General features: G+C 51.0%; 1 protein-coding gene across 3 annotated transcripts in view; it reads right to left on the reverse strand.

The window, feature by feature from the left end:
* Positions 1 to 19,402, reverse strand: part of LOC140659474 (rho GTPase-activating protein 39-like) — a 57,981-nt gene that overhangs the window by 8,328 nt on the left and 30,251 nt on the right. For all 3 annotated transcript variants that reach the window (XM_072879170.1, XM_072879171.1, XM_072879169.1), the window contains exons 3-5: positions 10,955 to 12,260; positions 6,408 to 6,954; positions 4,978 to 5,067 (exon numbers count right to left, since the gene is read on the reverse strand). In XM_072879170.1, the coding sequence (XP_072735271.1) occupies positions 4,978 to 5,067; positions 6,408 to 6,954; positions 10,955 to 12,260 (1,943 nt within the window). The remainder of the gene's footprint in view (positions 1 to 4,977; positions 5,068 to 6,407; positions 6,955 to 10,954; positions 12,261 to 19,402) is intronic.

A 19,402-nucleotide genomic window follows, 5' to 3' on the forward strand; every position in this document is an offset into this window, starting at 1 on the left:
TAGGAAATGTTTTTTCACACTGTAATTAGACCATGAAACCCATAATCACCCTAAGAGTTCAACAAGGTTTGCAAAGGAACTGGTTGCCTTGAAAAGCCTGCACAGCTGACGCGTGGGCAGCAGCCAGACATGTCTGCTTGCAGCCTGTTCCATACTTTCCCAGAAAGCTCCCCAGGCCTGGGAAAAGCGTAAAACCTACATCCTGCACTTTCTGCAGTGAGACGTCCTGCTCCCAACGATGACCAAGCTGCAGCCTCTCACCCAGAGGGGAGCGTCAGGGCCACGCGTGGAGCCGACTGAATTTCAAGCAAATAAAGTGAAAACTAAACTTGCCCCGTGCGCAAGAAGCTGAATCCGTTACTGCCCACAGACCCAAATCGCCAAAAAATCTGGGAGCCCTGAGGAACGGGGTGACTGGCACTCTGCCACAGCGGGCACAGAATGAATGGCTCCCGCAGGGGCTCACACCTTAAACGCGCAGCGTGCAGCCTCCCTGCTACGTAGCAGAAATCCTCTGCCCCAACGTGAGTGCTCCCGGCTCCCGGGGCACGTGCAGAGCAAGATGGGCGAAGGAGATGCGGAGAGGCAAGTGGTGAACTGGAGAGGGAAACACGAGGGAGAGGAGCAGAATTCAGCTTTAGCCTCTGCTCTTCCAAACCAGCGACCTGACTAAACCGTCTGGCTGCTTTTAAAATGCTCAGCTAGAGACTGGCTCCTGGCATTTCGCTCATCACGCACGGTCAGTTCTCCTAACAAGCAGGCCAGGTACTCCCTCTGCTCCCCAGCTCACACCCCTCGGCGCAGGGACGGGCAGCTTTGCCTGCCTGGGCTGGAAAAGGCTAACACTGAAGGCAATTCCACTTCCCTGAGCACATCATGAATCTGTGAAATCCAAGTTGATCTGTTATTTCCTGTGATACCACAGTAGCCCCAGGAGCTCGGGAACAGAAGACTACTAACAACCCACACAGTGAAAAATAGTTTGCAAAGGAAAATATTTTTCCATGTGCTGGCCTAGAAATACATGCGAGGAGCTTCTTAAAGAACCTCTCCTTTTATAATAAGTTAAAATCCAGGCAGGGCACACACAGAAACATACCTTCTGGAACAAACTTGAATGCTCTCTTGCCAAAAAATGGCTTAAAAAATGCAGCAAACAATGTGGATTCAGAACCTGGCCATGGGACACATATTTGAGCACAGCAGAAGCTGTTGTCTTGGTATTTCTCCGATCCACTGCAGCGTCTCACGGACCTCAGCCTAGCACAGTCAGAGCAGGCTCTCGGACTGGGGCCCTGTCTCGCTGTGCTCTTTAGCACAGGGGTAGGTGCCTCCTGAATGGCTCAGCTGGGCTTTGCACCAGTGCTGCTCTCCTGGCTTTGATCTGCCCAGGCACACCCATTTTACAGCAGTGTTTTAGCCCTTCTTCCTCACACCACCAGTGCATCCTTCTGCATCCCAGCAATGCTGCTCCATCACCATTCCCTACATGGGAAATGCCACGCTGCGTCAGCCCAAAGGGCCATATGAGTCAGCAGCTTGCATCTGCCACCAGGAGGATAAGAAACAGATACAGGATGTCTGAAAAATCAGTATTCGCCTTTGAAAATCTCCCACTTAACAGCAGGTGGGAGATACCCCGAGGCACTGTTTCACTTGGACCATTAACCATCAACTGACAGATCTCCCTTCTTTGAATTTGTCCCATTTCTTCCTAAACCTGTTTATGCTCCTAACCCGTGCAACACCCTGCTTTGCCGACTCTTAATGATTTAATTTTGTGCTTCAGGACAGAGTGCTCTTAAGCCTGCTGCCCAACAACAAAACCAGGCAGTTTCCAATTCTTCTGCTACGCAAAATGACAAGAAATTTTCTTCCTCTCGCTTTCCCCAGGCGATCTGCAGTTTCTTTCAGTCCACTGACCTTCTCCCCTTTTCTCTCCCCCAGGTCCAGCTCCTGTGGGGCTTCCCCTGCCATACTCATCAGCCCTGGAGGGGCCACGGGCAGGACATGCAGAGCGGGCACAGCATGACTATGGCCAAGTGCTGGTTTGCTCTCTGTCCCTCTTCTACAAGCTCCCGATCCTCTGTTTGGTTTCTGACCGCTTCCCAGCACCGTGTATACATTTCTGGAAATTCATATACAGGCTGCAAAATGTCTTTCCCTCCTTGAAATAGCTACATAGGAGCCTGCTGCTGCACATGCAGTTAGGGACATCTCCCCCACGTACAATACTTCGCTTTGGTGACACTATTTTCTCTGTCGCTTGGTCGCTCAGTTACTCACCCTTGCAAGATCCCTCTGCACCTTTAGTTTTTACAATCCTGAATAATTTTGTACCAACACCAAGCTGCCAGCTCATTATTTGCCTCCTTGTATAGACCCAAAGCCCAGCTTACATTCCTGCAGGATCATCAGACAATCCTCATCCTGAAAACACTCATTTATGTTATTCTTCTGCCTTTCAATGGGTTATTGATCCATGAAAAGATCTTGCACCAACTTCATATTTCATTTACTCACAGAGAATTATGCTAGAAGACAAAGGTTGCAGAGGTAAGCATGGGAAACCTCAAAATTATTTCTTTGGGTGCATGTCAGATGATAAATGTTTACTCATCCAAGTGTTCACTTACAACCCTGTGCACTGAAGGAAGTGGTGGTGGTGGGGGGTGTGTATGTGTGTGTGTGAAATCACTGCTTTAACTCCATTTTTCACTGAAAGACGTACATACATATCTACTCTCCAGTTCTGTTTGAAGACAGTACATTTAATTTCCTTATGGATTTCTCTGCTAAATTGCTGCTACAGCATCCATAAGCATCTAAGTATTTCAGAGCTACTAATGAACTTCTTCTCACAACAGCCTTGCAACTTCAGGGAGCTGTGTCCTACCCACCCCTCACACGTCCGGCAAGCGGGGCCGGTGGAGCGGGTGTAGGCGTCCCGAGGAAAAGCCCGACCTTTCCAGCCAGCAGCAGGTAGCACCTGACGTGTTCCTGCAGGATCCCCCCTTAATTCAGGTGCAGTCCTGAGGTCAGACCCCAGAAAAAAATCCTCAGCATTATCGGTCACTCGCGAAAAAGCTGGTTCAAGCGACCTGCCAGCTCTCCTGCCTCCTTTGCCATCTTTGCAGAAGCCGGCAGAAGCCTGCAGACCAGCTCATTTACTGTAAAGCCCCAGTGCACTGCCAGAGCAGGTCTGTGTGCCAGAAAGCAGACAGGGTCCAGCGAAGGGAACAGCATGTGACCTGCCATCAGAGCCCCAGCTGAGGCCACACAGGCACTTCTGACTTTCAGGTGCTTCATTCTGGAAACTTTATAAAGCTATCCTGGCATACCTTTTTCATAACATTTCATATATATATATATATATAAAAAAATAATGTTATTTCATACATATATATGGACTATATATAACAAATTATTTTATATTATAAAATAATTTATATTATATACAGCCCATATATATGAAATGTTTTCTATATATATAATATACGGGCTGTATATATCATATGTATATATGTATATACGTATATATACATATGTATATATGTATATATATGTATATATCATATGTATATATCATATACATATGTATATATATCATATGTATATATACATATATATCATATGTATATATCATATACAGGCTGTAATATACTAATATAACACATAATATAATAACAATATATATACAGGCTATAAAAATATAAATTATTTTAAATTTATTTTTTATTTTTAGGTAAAAACTACCTCTATCTTCCTAAGCACAACTCCAGCACATGCAACACAGACAAGTAATTGCACAGAAGAGCCTGCTCAGCCCACAGACAGAGCACACCATGCGCAGAGCAATCTCCGGGGAGTTGTCCCATAAAGATATCAAAGTCCCTCTGAGCACAAGCAAAATGACTTTTTGAAGGCTCATAATGGGCTGAACTCTCCTGGGCCTGAACAGGAAAGGAAAAAGACATATCCCTACCAGAAATACAATCCCTCTGTGTAATTTCAGGTCTCTGATCCGAATCCCACCGGAGACAGAGAAGCGATAGATGCTCTTACTGCAGGGGCTGCAACCAAGGGGCCTCCTCAGCCACTTCCCAGGCTTGCAGCTGCCTTGGGGGAGCAATGACACAGGGAAGCCACCACAGGAGAGCACAGCTGCGGTGTCTGTGTTTCACACGCCTGCCTGCTGGCATCAGGTAGGGCTCAGCAATGCAGGAAGCTGGACTCCAGCTCTCCCTGATTAAAAACACTGAGGTCACATGATATAAAGTGCTGCCTGATAGGAATTTACAGGGTTGGCTCAGGTTTCCTGAAAGCAATATAAAAAAAAATTTAATGGACTTTGTCTAGCAAGACTTTAGCCAGATAAAGTATTATCCTGCAGCCAGCAGTTAAAACCTGAGGCTGGAGGAATACGTGAGCTCTTGTTCACTTGGCAGAGATGCTATTGCAAGCCCTGGACTGTAGAGTCCAGGAAGCGTGGACAAGGGGAAGCCAATACGGGAGAGAAAAAGGCAGTGCTCTTTGCCAGATACCAGTGTCCCTCCTGAAGGTCCTCAGGTTGGGTGGTGGTTTACAAAACTCATTACTACAATTGAGACAGGTTGTTTTCAACACGCTGGTTCATATGGCTTTTAGCACTGGAATGTGCTATAGGAAACTCTGTGGCATACACAGACCAGTTGAATTACAGTCCCAGGTCTGCATCCAAATTAAAATCCCTTTTCTCACACAACTGTGAATGAAAGGGGTCCCGCCCTGCTGCCCGTCCCGCGTGCTGCCCAGCTGCCACCCACACTGCTGATCCACGCTCTGGTCAAACCTCTCACACCAGCCACCTGCAGTAAAGTTTCCTGAATCTAAGTCTATGCGCTTAAAGAAATGGTCTGATTTCCAGTGCAGCTCACCATCCCCGCCTGTCTGAGGTCAGTGCAGTCCTCCCTCCCTGCATGCCGTGCCTCCCTTTACCTTCATCCTCGGTGTTTTGTTTCCTCTTTTTTCTGGATTTTGAGTTCTTCTTGTTTTTCAGATCCACAAGCTCCTTGATGCGCTGGGCAACTGAAAATTCCAAAGAGGCTCTGGATTAATAACATGGAATGATAAAATACCAAAGCCCAGAACTGCCCTTAGACATAGTAGCCAGTCTAATTCCAGCATGAAGAGGTCTGCTCAGGGAAAGGTCCTGTACCACAGCCAGCTCCAAATGCATCTGAGTGAGGGGCCCAGAACATGACTCAACTTCTCCAAATGGCCAAATAGTTGAGAAGGGGCTCCAGGCAGCAAGCTTATACCTAAATAAACTTACTGCCTAAATACCAGCAGAAGGAACAACCCACTCAAATAGCTCAGCTTACTCCTTCTTGTTGCCTGGACCCTAGTGCTGGCAGGGTGATTTTTCACTCCTGGGCCAAGCATACCTGGAGGGAATGGTTTTGGGGAGAATTGACAAGGGTCTGGGATCCTCATGAAAACCCAAACCAGTACTGCACAGCCAGCAGTTCAGTGAAGGAATCCCACATTAAGGCTACAAGCATGAAACCAGAAGGCAAAAGTTGTCACTGCACCCCTGCTGCCCCTAGGACCCACCTCCACCGCCGCACTCACTGGTGGGGGCAGAGAGGTGCTGAGGCAGAACTTCTGCACCTGCCCTGGAGATCTGTGGGGGCTTTAACCTGTGTTTGAAGCCCCAGATGGAAATAGGTGCTCTGGTTTCTCGCCTGAGACTGGATGAGACACAGCGAGCACTGCTGAAATAGTGACAAATCCGCCAATAAATACTCTCCAGGCTGGCATGTGGCTTTTTTTTTTTTTTTTTTTGCACAGGATGCTATAGCAATTTAAAATTGGAGTAATAACTGAATATATGCTGGGCTGGTTCCCAAGGCTTCTGAAAGACAGATAAATTGCATATATTTACAACAAAATCCAGCATCCTTCAGGATCCCCGACTATTTGCCAAGCTAAGGCCTATTCGTAATGTTTGCAATGGTTCCCTTAAAAAATTCTGTATTAACATTCATCTTTTTTTTTTTTGCCTGCTTTAAGGAACTTTGAAGTAAATCATGTCTTCAGAGAACCCAAAGAAACTCTGCCCTTAGCAGGTCCAAATCAGCTCTTTTCAGTGCTGATCTTGGCATGCTGATCGGTGAGATGAGCACAGTCTAGGGCTGGCATTTCTTTGCCAGACACAAGTGAGAATTGCAGGGAGACGAGCTGGTACCAGCTTCATCCCACCAAGGAAGGATGAACTCGCCCAGCATATGGTGCTCTCACTGAGGGAAACCACAGCACTGGCTGGTGACTACCTGGTTTCTTTGAAAACCAGACAACCTTGAGTACATGGCACAACCCACCAGAATCCTGCTGGGGGCAGAGTGGGTTGTGCATGAAGCACTTACTATTTTCATCACTGTCAAGGTGCCGATAAATGTAACCTTCCAGATAAGACTGAAATTTGGGTGATGGGGAGAAAAAGGCCAGACTGATGGCCATCAGTTCCCAGCCCCATGCCAGACTTCGGTAGCACGTATTATCTGTTGTCTGCCGGATCAGTTGTATGTAGAGCTCATCCCGTAAACCTTGCATGCTCCAGCACTTGGTCACCATGACCAACGCCACGTGATTCCTGTCCATGCGAGTCTGACGATCTCCCATGTAGCTCTGCACCAGTTTGAACATCTCACACGCCTCTTTTTTGATGGTGCGGTTGCTAGTGATGAGCATTGGCTTTTTGATAGAGCCGCCATTCCAGGACAGCATGTTGGAGATGGAGATCCTTCGGCGGAAGATGCCCTGCGTGTGCATGTTCAGGTTTTTAGAAGCCCAGTCTGCCATGCTGCTCTGAGAGATGGGTTTCCGTAGAGTATTGTAAGGGAAATGATATCCTACGCAGCTGCCAGGCTGGCCACTACTCTCCTGCTTGGGGTCCAACTCTATTGTCCTGGGCTGCAACGGAGAACAGATGTGTTAAAAGCAGCTTAGATTACTCCCTTAGCCTGCTAGGAAAATTATCAACAGTGAGTTATGAAGCTACCAGCAACTGCAAAGTGGTGAATCTCTACAAAATATGATTTTGTGCAGAATCAGTGGCTGACATCTGTAGTTCTGCAAGTGCCTGGCTGGCACAGCCGCACACTGATGCTGTCCCCGCTGCACACTGATGCTGTCCCCAAGGGAAGCGTTGGGACATGGAGTAACAGGGCTGATTGTCCAAGTTGTCCCAGAGCTCCGGGGAACAGCCCAAGCAGAAGCTGGGCTGACTCCGAGAGCAGCAGTACAGCTCTGTGGCACCAAGCACACACCAAGGAGCCAAGTTTCTCCCCACTCTTCACCCCTCAGTTCCTGCGGAGCCACAGGAGCCCAGGAGGTGGGTGGGGAACACCAGGAGGTGGCAGAGACTAGATAGCCACAGCACTATTAGCACTATTTCCTTCTCACCTTTATCCTTTGTGGCCCCTACAATCCCATGGCTGGTTCCTGCCTTTACTGTTTTTCCAAGTTCTAGCAAAAAAACCCAACCCAAACCAAACCAATAAAAACCAAAAAAACCAAGACAAAACCAAATCAATGTGGCTAGCGACCATCAGGAGCTGCTGAGCTTTGGGCACCCTGTGCCTGGACAGCCTCTGCACTGAGGCATTCAAAACATGTATCTTAATTCCACCATGACCTTCCTAATGGAAATACTGGCCAGACACACAAACAGGACAGGAGAAGCTAAGAGAGGCACAGTGGAGCATGGGCACAGCTATTTTGATGGCAAGGCTGTCACCCAGGCAGAATAAATCATGTTTGAATTGGAGAAGTGAAGGAGATGGGATACCTGAGTCAGTCAACTTCCACCACCAGCAGAACTGGCTCTCACTGTACCCTACAGACACAAAACGACCTCCTGCTGAACAGGTCCTGGTACTCAGTGTCCGTGGGGAAGATACAGGCTGTGGCTACAGACCCAGCGCTTCTGTGAGTACCGCTGCACAGGACTCGGGGACATCTCTGTGATGGGCTCCCTACCATGTTTTCCTATCCAAGACAGGCATAACATTCCCCAAATTAAATCAGAATTATTCACAAGTACTGTGTTGTTTTTTCTTCACAGAGAACTAGGGGCAGCTGCTCCCCACCCGCAGTCTGCAGTGATCAAACTCATTTGCTCCAGGGACAAGCCCACTGATCACAAGTTTACAGAGATAAGCAGCAGAGACAAAGACCTTCCTTCCTCCCAGACTTTGTATGCAGTTTCTACATGCAGCCCTTGTCCATCTTTCTCCCCCAGCGATCGCTATGGATAACTACATAATTAGAGCTTTGGTAGTACTGATCCCAAGAACATATGTGTAGTAACTACTTGTGAGAATAAGACACTTATTTTGCCCACCCAGAATTCTCTGTTTTGGATGGAAGTGGCAGCCTGGGACACATTGAACTCAAACACCCAACAAGTTGTTTAAGAAACAGACTTTTTTGTCAGAATTGAAATTCCCACATACAGCAACTAAACAGCTGTATGTTTCACTCTGCGTTCTCCAAGGAGATCTCCAGCAAAGTAGGAAAAAGCCAAACAAGATAATCTTGAGGTTTTTGTTTTTTAAAGGAAGACAAACATAAATCCTGTAAATTTTGATTTTGCAGTGGAAAAAGTGAAATAAAACATGCATCTTCCTTCTGTGCAGATCACCTTTAACTTGCGTGCCACACTCTATTCCGGTCCTGGCCTACAGTCAACCCCAAAATACACGTTAGTTCTTAAACATTTAGAGCAAGTCAGTGTTTTCTTCTTAGTAAGGAGGAACTACTGAACTCACGACAGAGGCTTGTGCGGTCCAACCCTTCCCTATCTTACACCAAACATGTACCTACATGTCGATGACAGGATTAGCACACATCACACTCCACCTCTTATTGCCAGCCTGGGGCACAATCATTTCTCCTACTTTTCTACTTAGTTTTGTTTTTTTATCCCTTGAGTTACCCCTCTACCTCCTCACTCTCTGAATTCACTCAACATGCTGCCTAAAAATCCCTGCCTGCAGTTCTTCTCTGCCATCTCCATCCTTGGTCTCCTTCAATCCACCTCCCATGCCCGGGGTTGATTTTCCTCCTACCACCCTAATTGCTCCTTCAGCATGTTACTTCTGAGGATCCACGTCCTCAAACTCTCTAGAGGTTCAACAGGCTCTTCGTTCTCTCCTCTTCTCTTTCTAGAGTTTATCTCTCAAATCTCGTTCACACAACTACCCGGCTATTATCTTTGTGCTGACAACAGTACATATCCACCTCTGCTCAGCCTGTCCTAGAACTTCTGCCCACCCTCCTCACATAATGAATTTCCTCATCTCCCAGTTCTCCCCTCCATCACACAGGCCCAGCACAGGACATCGCTGGTGACTCAAGCCATACACTGCCATTTTCAGGCAAGGCAGCAATTTTGCTTCCGTATTCTCTACAACCTCCTCCCCTCCTTACTTGGACTCTTACATCTCAGAGTATTTCTGTAAAGAGAATATTTATTTATTGACTCACTGCCTTTACCACAACATCCATCTCCTTACCTCTTCCACTGTATTGTCCTTCTCCATCCTACCGCACATGAATTACTTTTCTTCATTTTCAAGGCTATTCACAGCCTATCCCCCACCCACCACCTCTTGTGCATAGTCAAGACATCAAGTCTCAGCTCTCCCTGTCAGTGCAATGAGGTGTAACACATCCTGAAGATCAGACAGCGGTCTTCCAACAAGTCTAAAGAGGCTGTGAAATGAGACTGCTGAACTATTAACTGTAACATGTGAGTCGTGTAAACTCAAACTGGCCCTGTATCTGAAAAATGGAAAACGCGGGAACATGACATCAGTTTTAAGAAGGGTTTCAGGTGAAAGCAAGGCATTATTGATCAGAAATTACAATAAGGAGGAGAACGTGCTCAATAAATCTGATACAGCTGGGAGGCATCAACATGGCTTTTAGAGAAAAGTTACACCTCACAGGTCTACTGGAGCAATCTGAAATGGTCAAGGAGCTTTGCCAAGTTTCTTCATGAAAGGTCGTGGACTAGTTAACAGGAGAAAAGACAGAACAAAGGCTTAAAATAAATAGTAACTTTTCACAATGGAGGATTGTTATCAGCTGTGCCTCAAAGAAGAAATGCAGAGACTCAGGCTGTTCAGCAGGAGTAAAATAACTGGAAGAGTGAGCAAAGAGAAAAAGGACAAAACCTTCACAGGATATAATATTACCTACGTAGCACCTAAATCTGAACTAAAACCATGAAGCAGGAGGTTCCTTCAAACCCAAACAGAAGACAAGATGGCAAACTAAGTTCTGCAGAAGTGCTGTGTTTTAGAGAAAAACTACTCCGGTTGTGCAGGCACACTAACAGGCTGTAAAATAGCTATTTCCAACAAGAAGATGCCAGAGTCACTGTCACCCGTTCTCTGAATATTTCCATTCAATGCTCAGGAACAATCAGAAGGGAGAACAGAATATGAGGAAGTATTAGAAAAAGAAGAGAGAGAAAAAATGAGAAAACACTGCCATATGACCACAAAAATCCTGATGCCTGCATCCCGTACCCCACCGATTCTGGCCATCCCAGTGCAGAAAGGACATGTGAGGGCAAGGGCAACCAAAGAAGACATGAGCACCAGTAAAATGCTCAGGCAGTAGCTTTACCCAAAAGACACAGCAGAGCTACCTGCAGCACTGAGGGCTTGCTGGACATGAGCCCCTCCACAATTCTCCCTCCTCTCACGCCACTGGCCTGAAATGGGGTCTCCAGCTGCAAAGCTGTGCAGCTTTGTGACCTGTTTGCTATTCTGCAGGCACAGACACGTTCTGCCTGCAGCACATCCACTAAACCCACCCAGGAGCAGACCAGGTACTTGGCTCTGCACCACGACAGTCCAGCAAAGGCATGCGATTTAACCCTGTGTAGATGGGGAGGTACCTGGGAGGAGCGGCGTGTAGCATCTGATGAAGCCAAACTTGTCTGGCTGGTCACATTCTTTTCTAAAGAATCTATTTTCTCAAAAGTCCTCTTCTGCCTCACTGCGTCCTGTGGAGCAGCCACATCATTGGGAAAGCTGCCCCTGCTCTCCAGGCTCTGTCTATACAGAGATCTATTACTAGCCGAGACGTCGTCCCTTGAGCTCCGGCTGATGCATTTTTTCAAGTGGTCGGACTGAAATCTGACTTTGCTGCTCTCTGCTGGGATGCCACTCTCCAGACTTTCAGCATCGAGGCTGGCTTTGCTTCCCCTGCAAGCTGCTGACCTGCCCACCACAGCACGCATCTCAGCAATCAGCTTATCATTCAAAGCTGTGAGCTCGCTGCTGCTGCCCACAGAGCCAGGTCTTCCTTGACCTGTCCCTTGTCTCCTTCCTTTCCTTTTTCTCAAGCTTGGAGAAGGGCCAGTCGAATAACCAGAATCCTGATGGCTTATACCAGTTGGGTACTCCTGAGTTTGCAGGCTGTTCTGTCGACTGTGGTGGGCTTCCATGTTCTTGAGGATGTTGGCTTCCAAGATCCTCCAAGACTGCTTGAAGCTGTCCTTTGAAGTAAGCTGACCAGGCAGTTTAGTAGAGGCATCAGCTGTTGCAGCAGAAGAGTGGGAGAGTTTGGAAGACTGGTCAACGTTGACCATGTGCTTTATATACTCTCTGCCAGCCGGGCTGTATTCAGTGGAAGGATTTCTTGCATGCTTCTTTGCAGCTTGCTGCTGTTGCATACCTGGATGCTGTAATAATTTGGTTGGTTCCAGGTGCTTTTTTAAGCTATTGCTTGGCGACCTTGGTGGAGACATCCCACTCATACTGACGCTTTCAGTGTCCATATCTACTGGTGGCTCATCATAAATTGGAGACTCTAAAGATGGTTCATCATATATAGGCGCAGGGGAGGCATACTTGGGGGATGCAGGCTGGGGGGTTCCTGTCTGGCTCCTTGGAGGTGTTTGAGAAGTTGGACCATTCATCAGCACTAGGCAAAACCCACCATTCTCTGTCTTTTTGATCTGCATGGACTGCTTTGTTTCTCCTGGAGGCATTTGCTTTGTGGCTCCAGGGCTCTGGGACGTGGATTGAGGCTGAGCATATATGGCTGGTTTTGGAAGAGATTTTTGGCTGTTGGCTTCTGGAGCACTCTGCAGCTGAAGCGAACTGTTTGAAGAGCTCTGTATCTGCCTCAAACTGTTCACTTTGACCAACATGGCTGCTTTTGTGCCTGGCAGAGGCTGCCAGTGGGTAGGAGTCTCCCTAAAGGAAGAAAGATACAAATACAGGGAATTATTTAAGAATTATATTAACTGAGGTACCCTCTACTTCTACCCAAATACCAGATTGTTAGTCTCAAAGTGCCTGGAGATTCCCCAACCAGTTGTATCAGCTCCTTGTTGTTTTTTCCTGGAGATCCCCCTTCCCGAAACAGATTGTTGTTACACTCATGATAAATTTCTGAGTTATGAACAGCAGAACAAGATGAAACAAGTTCATCATACTATAACCCATCTGGTATCAGCAGCACTGAGACAGGAAACAACCTATGCTTCCCAAGGCTCATTAGCTAGCACAGCACCCAGAACGACCAGCTGAGGACCAGTAAGCTACTCTGGACCACTCAAGCAGCGAGACGGAAAATAATCCCAAGTGTCTGCCTTCAGATTGTCAAACTATGATGACAGTCCTTTCAGACCACATTATTTTTCTGATCTAAGTTTCCAAATGCATGTTTATTTTGCAGAAAAACCTATGAGGTGTATCGGAGGTGTATGGGGGCAGATATCCGTGCCTCACAGGATGTGTGCTACACTCCCACACAACCCACCAAGCCTCTGTGTAGAGCATCCTCCCAGCCCAGTCCAGATGCCCTCAGATCTGGTTCCCTTAGCCAAACCTACTGGCTCTGCTCAGCTCTCACAGCTGTGAAATCCTCCTCTGCTGGGAGTATCCTCTGACCTGTGGTGGTACTCAGGATCCACCACAACCCAACGTGCCCACTGCGACATCCCAGTCCCAAAGGCGCATTCTGTAGTGTAATAACAACCTGCTGTCAGGATGCGGCTATAGCTGGTCTACTTTTGTGAGATCTGAGGAAAAGGGAATGGAAAGGCTGTTAAACCAGCCTGAGCTTCCAGGTCTTTAAAGGCACCACTGTTCCCAGGAAGGTCCCCTTGAACCTGGCCCCATTTTGTGCCTTCCCTCCATGTATCCGCTACCAGCTGTCACTGGGTAACACCTGAGGGCGTGCTGCACATGCCCCGTCTGCCACAGGAGATGTTCCCGTAACACCTTCACAGCCATTTTGCTCTATTTGAACCTTAGTACTTGTTCCCCATCCCGCGCTGCTGACCTGTCCTGCGTGGTCCCCACGCTGGCAGACAGACTCACCTCCACCGCATGCCCAGAGCTGCCTCTCGGTGATGTTATCCCCTGCTTGTGCCTTCTCGCCAAGCCCCAAGATATGTGGACATCCCAACCCTCTTCCACTCTGCTCCTGCTCTCCAGAGACATTTCACCTGCCAGGACCCAGCCCCCTCCTTCAGCATGGCTTCCCTGGGGCTGCTCTGTCCATCCTCCCCCCCGTGGCTCTCCCACCGGCAGGGTGCATCTGCACACACCCTGCTCTCCCCACACCCCACTCCAACAGGATACATCTGCCCCACAGCAGCAGCCCCACGTCACTGTGGGTGCCCTATTTCACCTGCTCACCCCCCCGGTTACCTGCCCCACATCCTCTGCCCCACACCCAATATCCCACATCCACTCCCACTCCACTCCTAAAAGCATGGCATGCCCCTTCCCCATCCACCGCTTACCATATTTTTGGCAAAACATGCTTCCGACAGCACTGGGTCGCTGTGAATCCCACCTTGGCACAGTGGCGCCGGGAGAGGCACAGGTGAAGCCTGTGCTGCCCTGCCACGGCGCAGTGGCTGGCTCCCGGCCAGGGTCCAAAGGCCCCTGCCACCCTCTGGCCACCCTGTGCCACACAGCTGCCTTCGCAGGGCCTGGCTCCTTCCCCAAGACAGACACGCGACTCTGCCTCATGCAACTACCCAGGTGACCGGAAAAGGTTTGAGAAAGGGCCGCCGTCCTCTGCTTCCCATCCCAGGGTCCCCCTTGCTCCGGGGACCTCCCCCAGCATCTCTCGCTAAGGCACAAAGTGTTTTATTTTAAGGGAGCTCCTGACACTACTTCAAGATGGAGATGCCAGCGCCGTGAGGAAGGACTGTCCCCCAGCCACCACCTCCCACCCACAGGCATCACAGCCTAGAACTGATCCAAGCCCTGTCCCGAGAGTGGCTGCCTGGGAAACACTGAGGGATCTGGGATTGGCCTCCCTCCACCTACCCACGCTGCCATCAAGCACAGCCCCTGCTCTCCCACTCCTGTTTTGCTATCAGCAGCTTGCCCTCTGCATGCTTGTTCTGAAGGCACAATGCCTGGAGCAGGGGGGTGACTCCCGGTGGCACCAAGCGAGGACACGGGCAGGGAACAGCCAGCGGTAACGGCAGGATGGGGGTGGCATTTGTGAGGACACGCGGCCCTGGAACCCGCCCGGCATCCCTCCCTGGAGGCCGCAGGGACCACTCCTCTCACCGATGTGTCCCTCCTACACGTGGCCAAGCCCTGATCCCAAGCACAGGTGCTGCTGAAGATCCAGTTGTTCCTCGAAGAGCTCCTGGACTAACAGGAAGAACCAGAACAGCAACATTTGGTAGGCTTTTAAATAAGTATTTCTGACATCCCTCCACCTACCCCTCCACTTGGCTGTACCAGCAGCTCATTTTGTGGCAGGGAAGTGAGACTGGCAGAGAGCCGTGTCAAGGACAAGCAGGACAGAGCCACTCATGGGCTCCTGACTTGGCGGGCAAGCCAGGAGTGATCGCATGGGAGTGATTTTAACTCAACACTACGGCCAGAGCAGCATCGCATCCGGACCAGCACTATCCAGCTGTTGGGTCCTGGGGGAGAAGAGCCACAGCCCTGCAGTGCTGCAGCTCCTGAGCTGCAGGTATGTCCCCCTGCCTCGAGAGACCCCCAGCTGTAGCAGGGTTGGAAAATAACCCTGTGCTCTGCGGGAAGGCACTGGACCCCACATCCCATGAGCCACCTCCCGAGGTTATTTCTCTCCCTGACCTACAACGTTGCACCTCCAGCCAGTTCTGCGCACAGCTGAACCACCTGCTCAGCGAAGGCTGGGCAGACCCACCTCCATCAGGCAGAGCACGACCAGACTTGTCCCCCTGCGCAGGCTCAGCGTGCGCCGGTACCCCCCAGCATCGGCAGGCCCACCAGCGCCTGCCACTCCAGCGTTCGCCAAACCGCTGCCGATCTGGCGCAGCAGGAACTCAGCCCGAAGCTCTGCCACCTCCTCGCTCAGCTCTGGGCCGCAGCGAGGAGCCTCTCCCTGCCTGCACCACAGGCAGTGGCACTGCCTCCTGCCCGATCAGTCCTATCAGCGCCTGTCAATTCTCACCCACGTGGCAGCACTGGGCACGTCCAGATCTGTCCCTGCTCGGGTGCAGGGCTGGGCATCTGAGCAGTGCCACCAGCCCGGCCTTCGGAGACAGGCTCCCACCCAGCACGACATTATGATTTTTGGGGTCCTGTGGGACCCCAGCTGGCGATGATGGCCACTGCATCCAAGCAAAAAGAGCAAAGCCCAGATTTTGGCCTGCAGATGAGCAACGAGGGATTTGATCTGGAAAAGAAAAGGGGGTGCTGTGCTTGCAGCCTCCCCCAGAGGAGAAGCTGCCTACCTGCAACCTGGAGCCAGCCAGAGGGCGACGGGTGCCCCAAAGCACGACAGCTCCTCGCTGCCCCAAGTCACTTCACTGGGGCAGGAGGAAGATGTCCCACACCTCTGCCCTGGGTGGGGCCTCGGCACGGGCAGGAAGCCGTGGGGAGTGGCAAGAGCTCCGCACCAGCACAGGGCTCTCCCTGTGCCTGCTCCATGGACACCCCGAGACCAACCAGCAGGACAGCAGGACAGGTTAGACAGACAGCCACAGCAAGGCAATGAGGCAAGGGGTTCTGCTGCGAGCAGCAAGTCTCCCCGCAGCAGGTTTCTGGCACTCGCAGTCTGTGCCCCAACGGGCAAAAGGGCCAGAGAAACAGGCTCTGCTGCCTCCGCAGACTCATGTTCCCTCCTTCGGGCGGAGGGGCAAAGCTCACATTGGGACCCGGCCCATCCCAGACCATTTCAGACCAATTGCTGCAAAGGCCCGGAGCCTGCACAGCCCAGCAGCGCTCAGGCAGCTCTCAGGGGATGACAGCACTGGGACCTTTTGCATGGCAGCCACGCAGGGCAGCCGAGCACGGTGGGCTGCAAAGCTGCAGTCAGAGGTGGAAGATGACCAAGGCCGCTGTGCCACTGCTCCTCCGTGGCTGTGACCGGGGATGTGAGGACTGGTCCAGATACCCAAGCATTTGCCAGGGGGTCCTTGGCACCTGCTGGGTATTGGTACCTCCCCGGGGTGCCCCTCTGCCCTCTGTGTGCCCATGGGCACTCCTACTTCAAGGAGAAGGTATTGCACCCAGGAGCTTTGCATTCACGGCTGGCATGGGACTCAGGCCATGTTCTTCATGCCATGGCAGTGTCCTTGCACGGCTCCACCAGGATATCCAGGGGGGACTCACAGGGCCGGAGGAGACAGGGGAGCTGTGCCACTCCAGTGTCACTGAGGGTAGAGGGAGCCAAGCTCCAGCCTGACCAGGGCCACCATGCCCCCCCCGACCAGGAGGTTTGTAAGTGACCGTGATGGAGAATCGAAACCCCTAAATGCGTGCTGTATCCCACTTCGCCTGTCAGTCCCATCCCAGGCACAACATGCCACCTCCAGCCTCCGCGGCCGCCAGAGATTAGAGGAAAGAGGCACCACCGCAGAGAAGACAAGGCTTTTTTGAAAGGAGCATGTCCACAGCCATGAACTGGGGCCACATCTGGATACAGCTTCCCTCAACCTCATCCCCAGGCTGCTGAAAAGACCAAACAAAGGAGAACGGGGTCTTCCTGACTTCCCAGCATGGAAAAAGGTTCAGCCTCATCCTTCCGAGCAGTGAAAGCCCTGACGGAAAGCAAAGCCAGTGGTGGAGAAACGTCCCAACGCAGCCTCTCGGCCGTGCTCTTCGGCCACTAGCAGGAGAGACCCTGCCGAGTCCCCCAAGACGCTTCCCTTCGAGGAATGCTTTCAAGTAGCTCCAATATAAACACGGCAGCCCAGCGCTGGCTTTCCCAGCCCGCACCCAGCTCCAGCAGGCCCAGCGGATCCGGCAGCTCTTCCCAGGCTCCAGAGCCCCATTGTTTGCTCTTCCCTCCCAGAAGCCTGGAGAAAAGGCCCCACAACTCAGCTCTGCCCTTTCCAGCAGTCGTTTTCCTGGTGCTTTGACAGAGGGAAATGAACAGAGATATTCGTATTTCAGCGGCACTGCTGCCGCTGCCTACAGCGACCACACCGGAGGCAGGGATGGAGACCCTGTGGAGGCAACCCACCCAAACCCAGGTCTGCACAGCCCTGAGGAGAGCTCTGCGGACATGTGCAAAGCACGCTGTGTTTGCACACCCTGCCCCAAAGCCAGTGGCATAAGGAGGAAACAAGCCTGAATTAGGAAACCTGATGGTGTTTCTTGCCTGATTATAAAGAACTTAATTTTGGCATTACTTACACTGGGCCTCGAGAGACGTAAGTCCGTAATGAGGCAAACCAGACTTGGAAGAGTCAGAGGTACCCTCACAGCCACCTTCACAGGCTTCACGTCATGTGTCCCCTCTAACTCCCCTTCCAGCACACCTTTCCTGGCATGGTAACATCAAGCCCCTTCTCCCTCCCAGCCCAGGATGCTGAGCCATGGGGAAGGTGGGCGAGGAGGGGACGGGCAGCACAACCTGCTGCCCATGCAGAAGGGACCCACGCCTCTCCTGTCCTGGGGGACGGGTTGTTCCTAGGGATGGTCAATTTCTACCTGGAGGATTTTGAGATGCATTATTATCACAAGGGGAACCTTGGAAACCCCACTCTGAAATGAGTCCCTAACCCTGCAAGAACCACAGGAAGAAGAGGAAAAGGGCCAGTCTGCATGGACAGCAGGGCTGGGGACAGCAAAGCCCACTTGCAGCCCTGACCGGTGGCGTGCCTGAATGCTGCAGACCAGCACACAGGCTCCGCTCCCAGAAAGACTGTCCTCTTCAGGCCTTGGCCCTCCACTGTGCCCAGCCCTTTCTCACCCCTGAGCTCTGAGGAGCTCCAGCAAACCCCAGCGTGGCTGCAGTGGCTCACAAGACACTTCCAAAATGCTACTAGCTGTTTTCAGTCCCAGGCTGGTCTCACAGTCCCCAAGGGAACATGTCCATCCTTTGCAGAGCTTTCCAGCATACAAAAGGATCATTTGTCCCCCATCTCCCCTGGAGGGAGTCCATCTTCCTTCCTACTAGGATCCCAAGTGCTTGGGAGGGGTCTGGAGCTGTAAGGCAAGTGCTGCCCACTGCCCCTGCTCCGGTGAGGGAGGAGCAGAGCTGGCGCTGGGCTGGGCAGCCCCAGGAAGCGCAGCTGAAAACTGACATGGGAACAAGAGCACGTGCACAGCCAGAAGAGCTTCCCCAGGAGGCTCCAGGGATCGCAGCAGCGTCTCCCCCTCAGCAAGCAGCTGCCATTTCCTCAGGGGAGTTGACCTCCCCGTACCAACCAGGGAAGACAAGGGCCAGTGTCTAAAGAAGGCTGCCCTGAGCTGGTGTGCTTTAGAGAGCTGGAAGAGCAGCAGTGAGCGGTGGGGCAGCAAGGGAGAGGATGGGATCGGCATGTAGACGGAGGGAACGGGCAGCAAAGAGCAGCGGTGCAGCGCCTGCCTGTCTGGGGAGCATCTCCGCTCCGCTGTCAAGAACAGCACGCAGAGGGTTTGGCAGGACTGAGATATGGCAGTGGGCACAGCAGGTTTGGCAGTGCTGATAGAAGGCACAAGAGAGGAAGGGTGGAAAAACCAGTCTGCTAAAAGAAAAAAAAAAACAAACCCTCAACCACAAAGTATTACTGAAAAAAGGATGAAATCCCTTCCCCCAGCTCTCTGTGGCATGTGCTTGCAGGAGGCCCCTCTTGGGGACCACGCTGGTCTCTTCTGGCCTCTCCATCTATCAACAGGATGACAAACACCAAGGGAAGAAAACCAAATCTTTTGTGCTGCTGTTAGAGACAAAAGCGAAACCATCTTGGGCACAGGTACCTGTAAAGATGTCAAATGCTACCAGCTGCACTCAATGTATTTGCCCTCTGTTTATACAGCTGTATTCCTGCCAAGGGAAGGAAGAGGACACGCTTTGTTTGTCTTTGGAGAAAAATGCAGACAACAGAGCTGACAAGCTTGGCCTGCTTTTGCTGTTACTAGACCAGACATCCCAGCAAGGG

The sequence above is a fragment of the Ciconia boyciana genome, chromosome 14 (assembly GCF_034638445.1).
Source record: "Ciconia boyciana chromosome 14, ASM3463844v1, whole genome shotgun sequence".
Lineage (NCBI taxonomy): Eukaryota > Metazoa > Chordata > Aves > Ciconiiformes > Ciconiidae > Ciconia > Ciconia boyciana.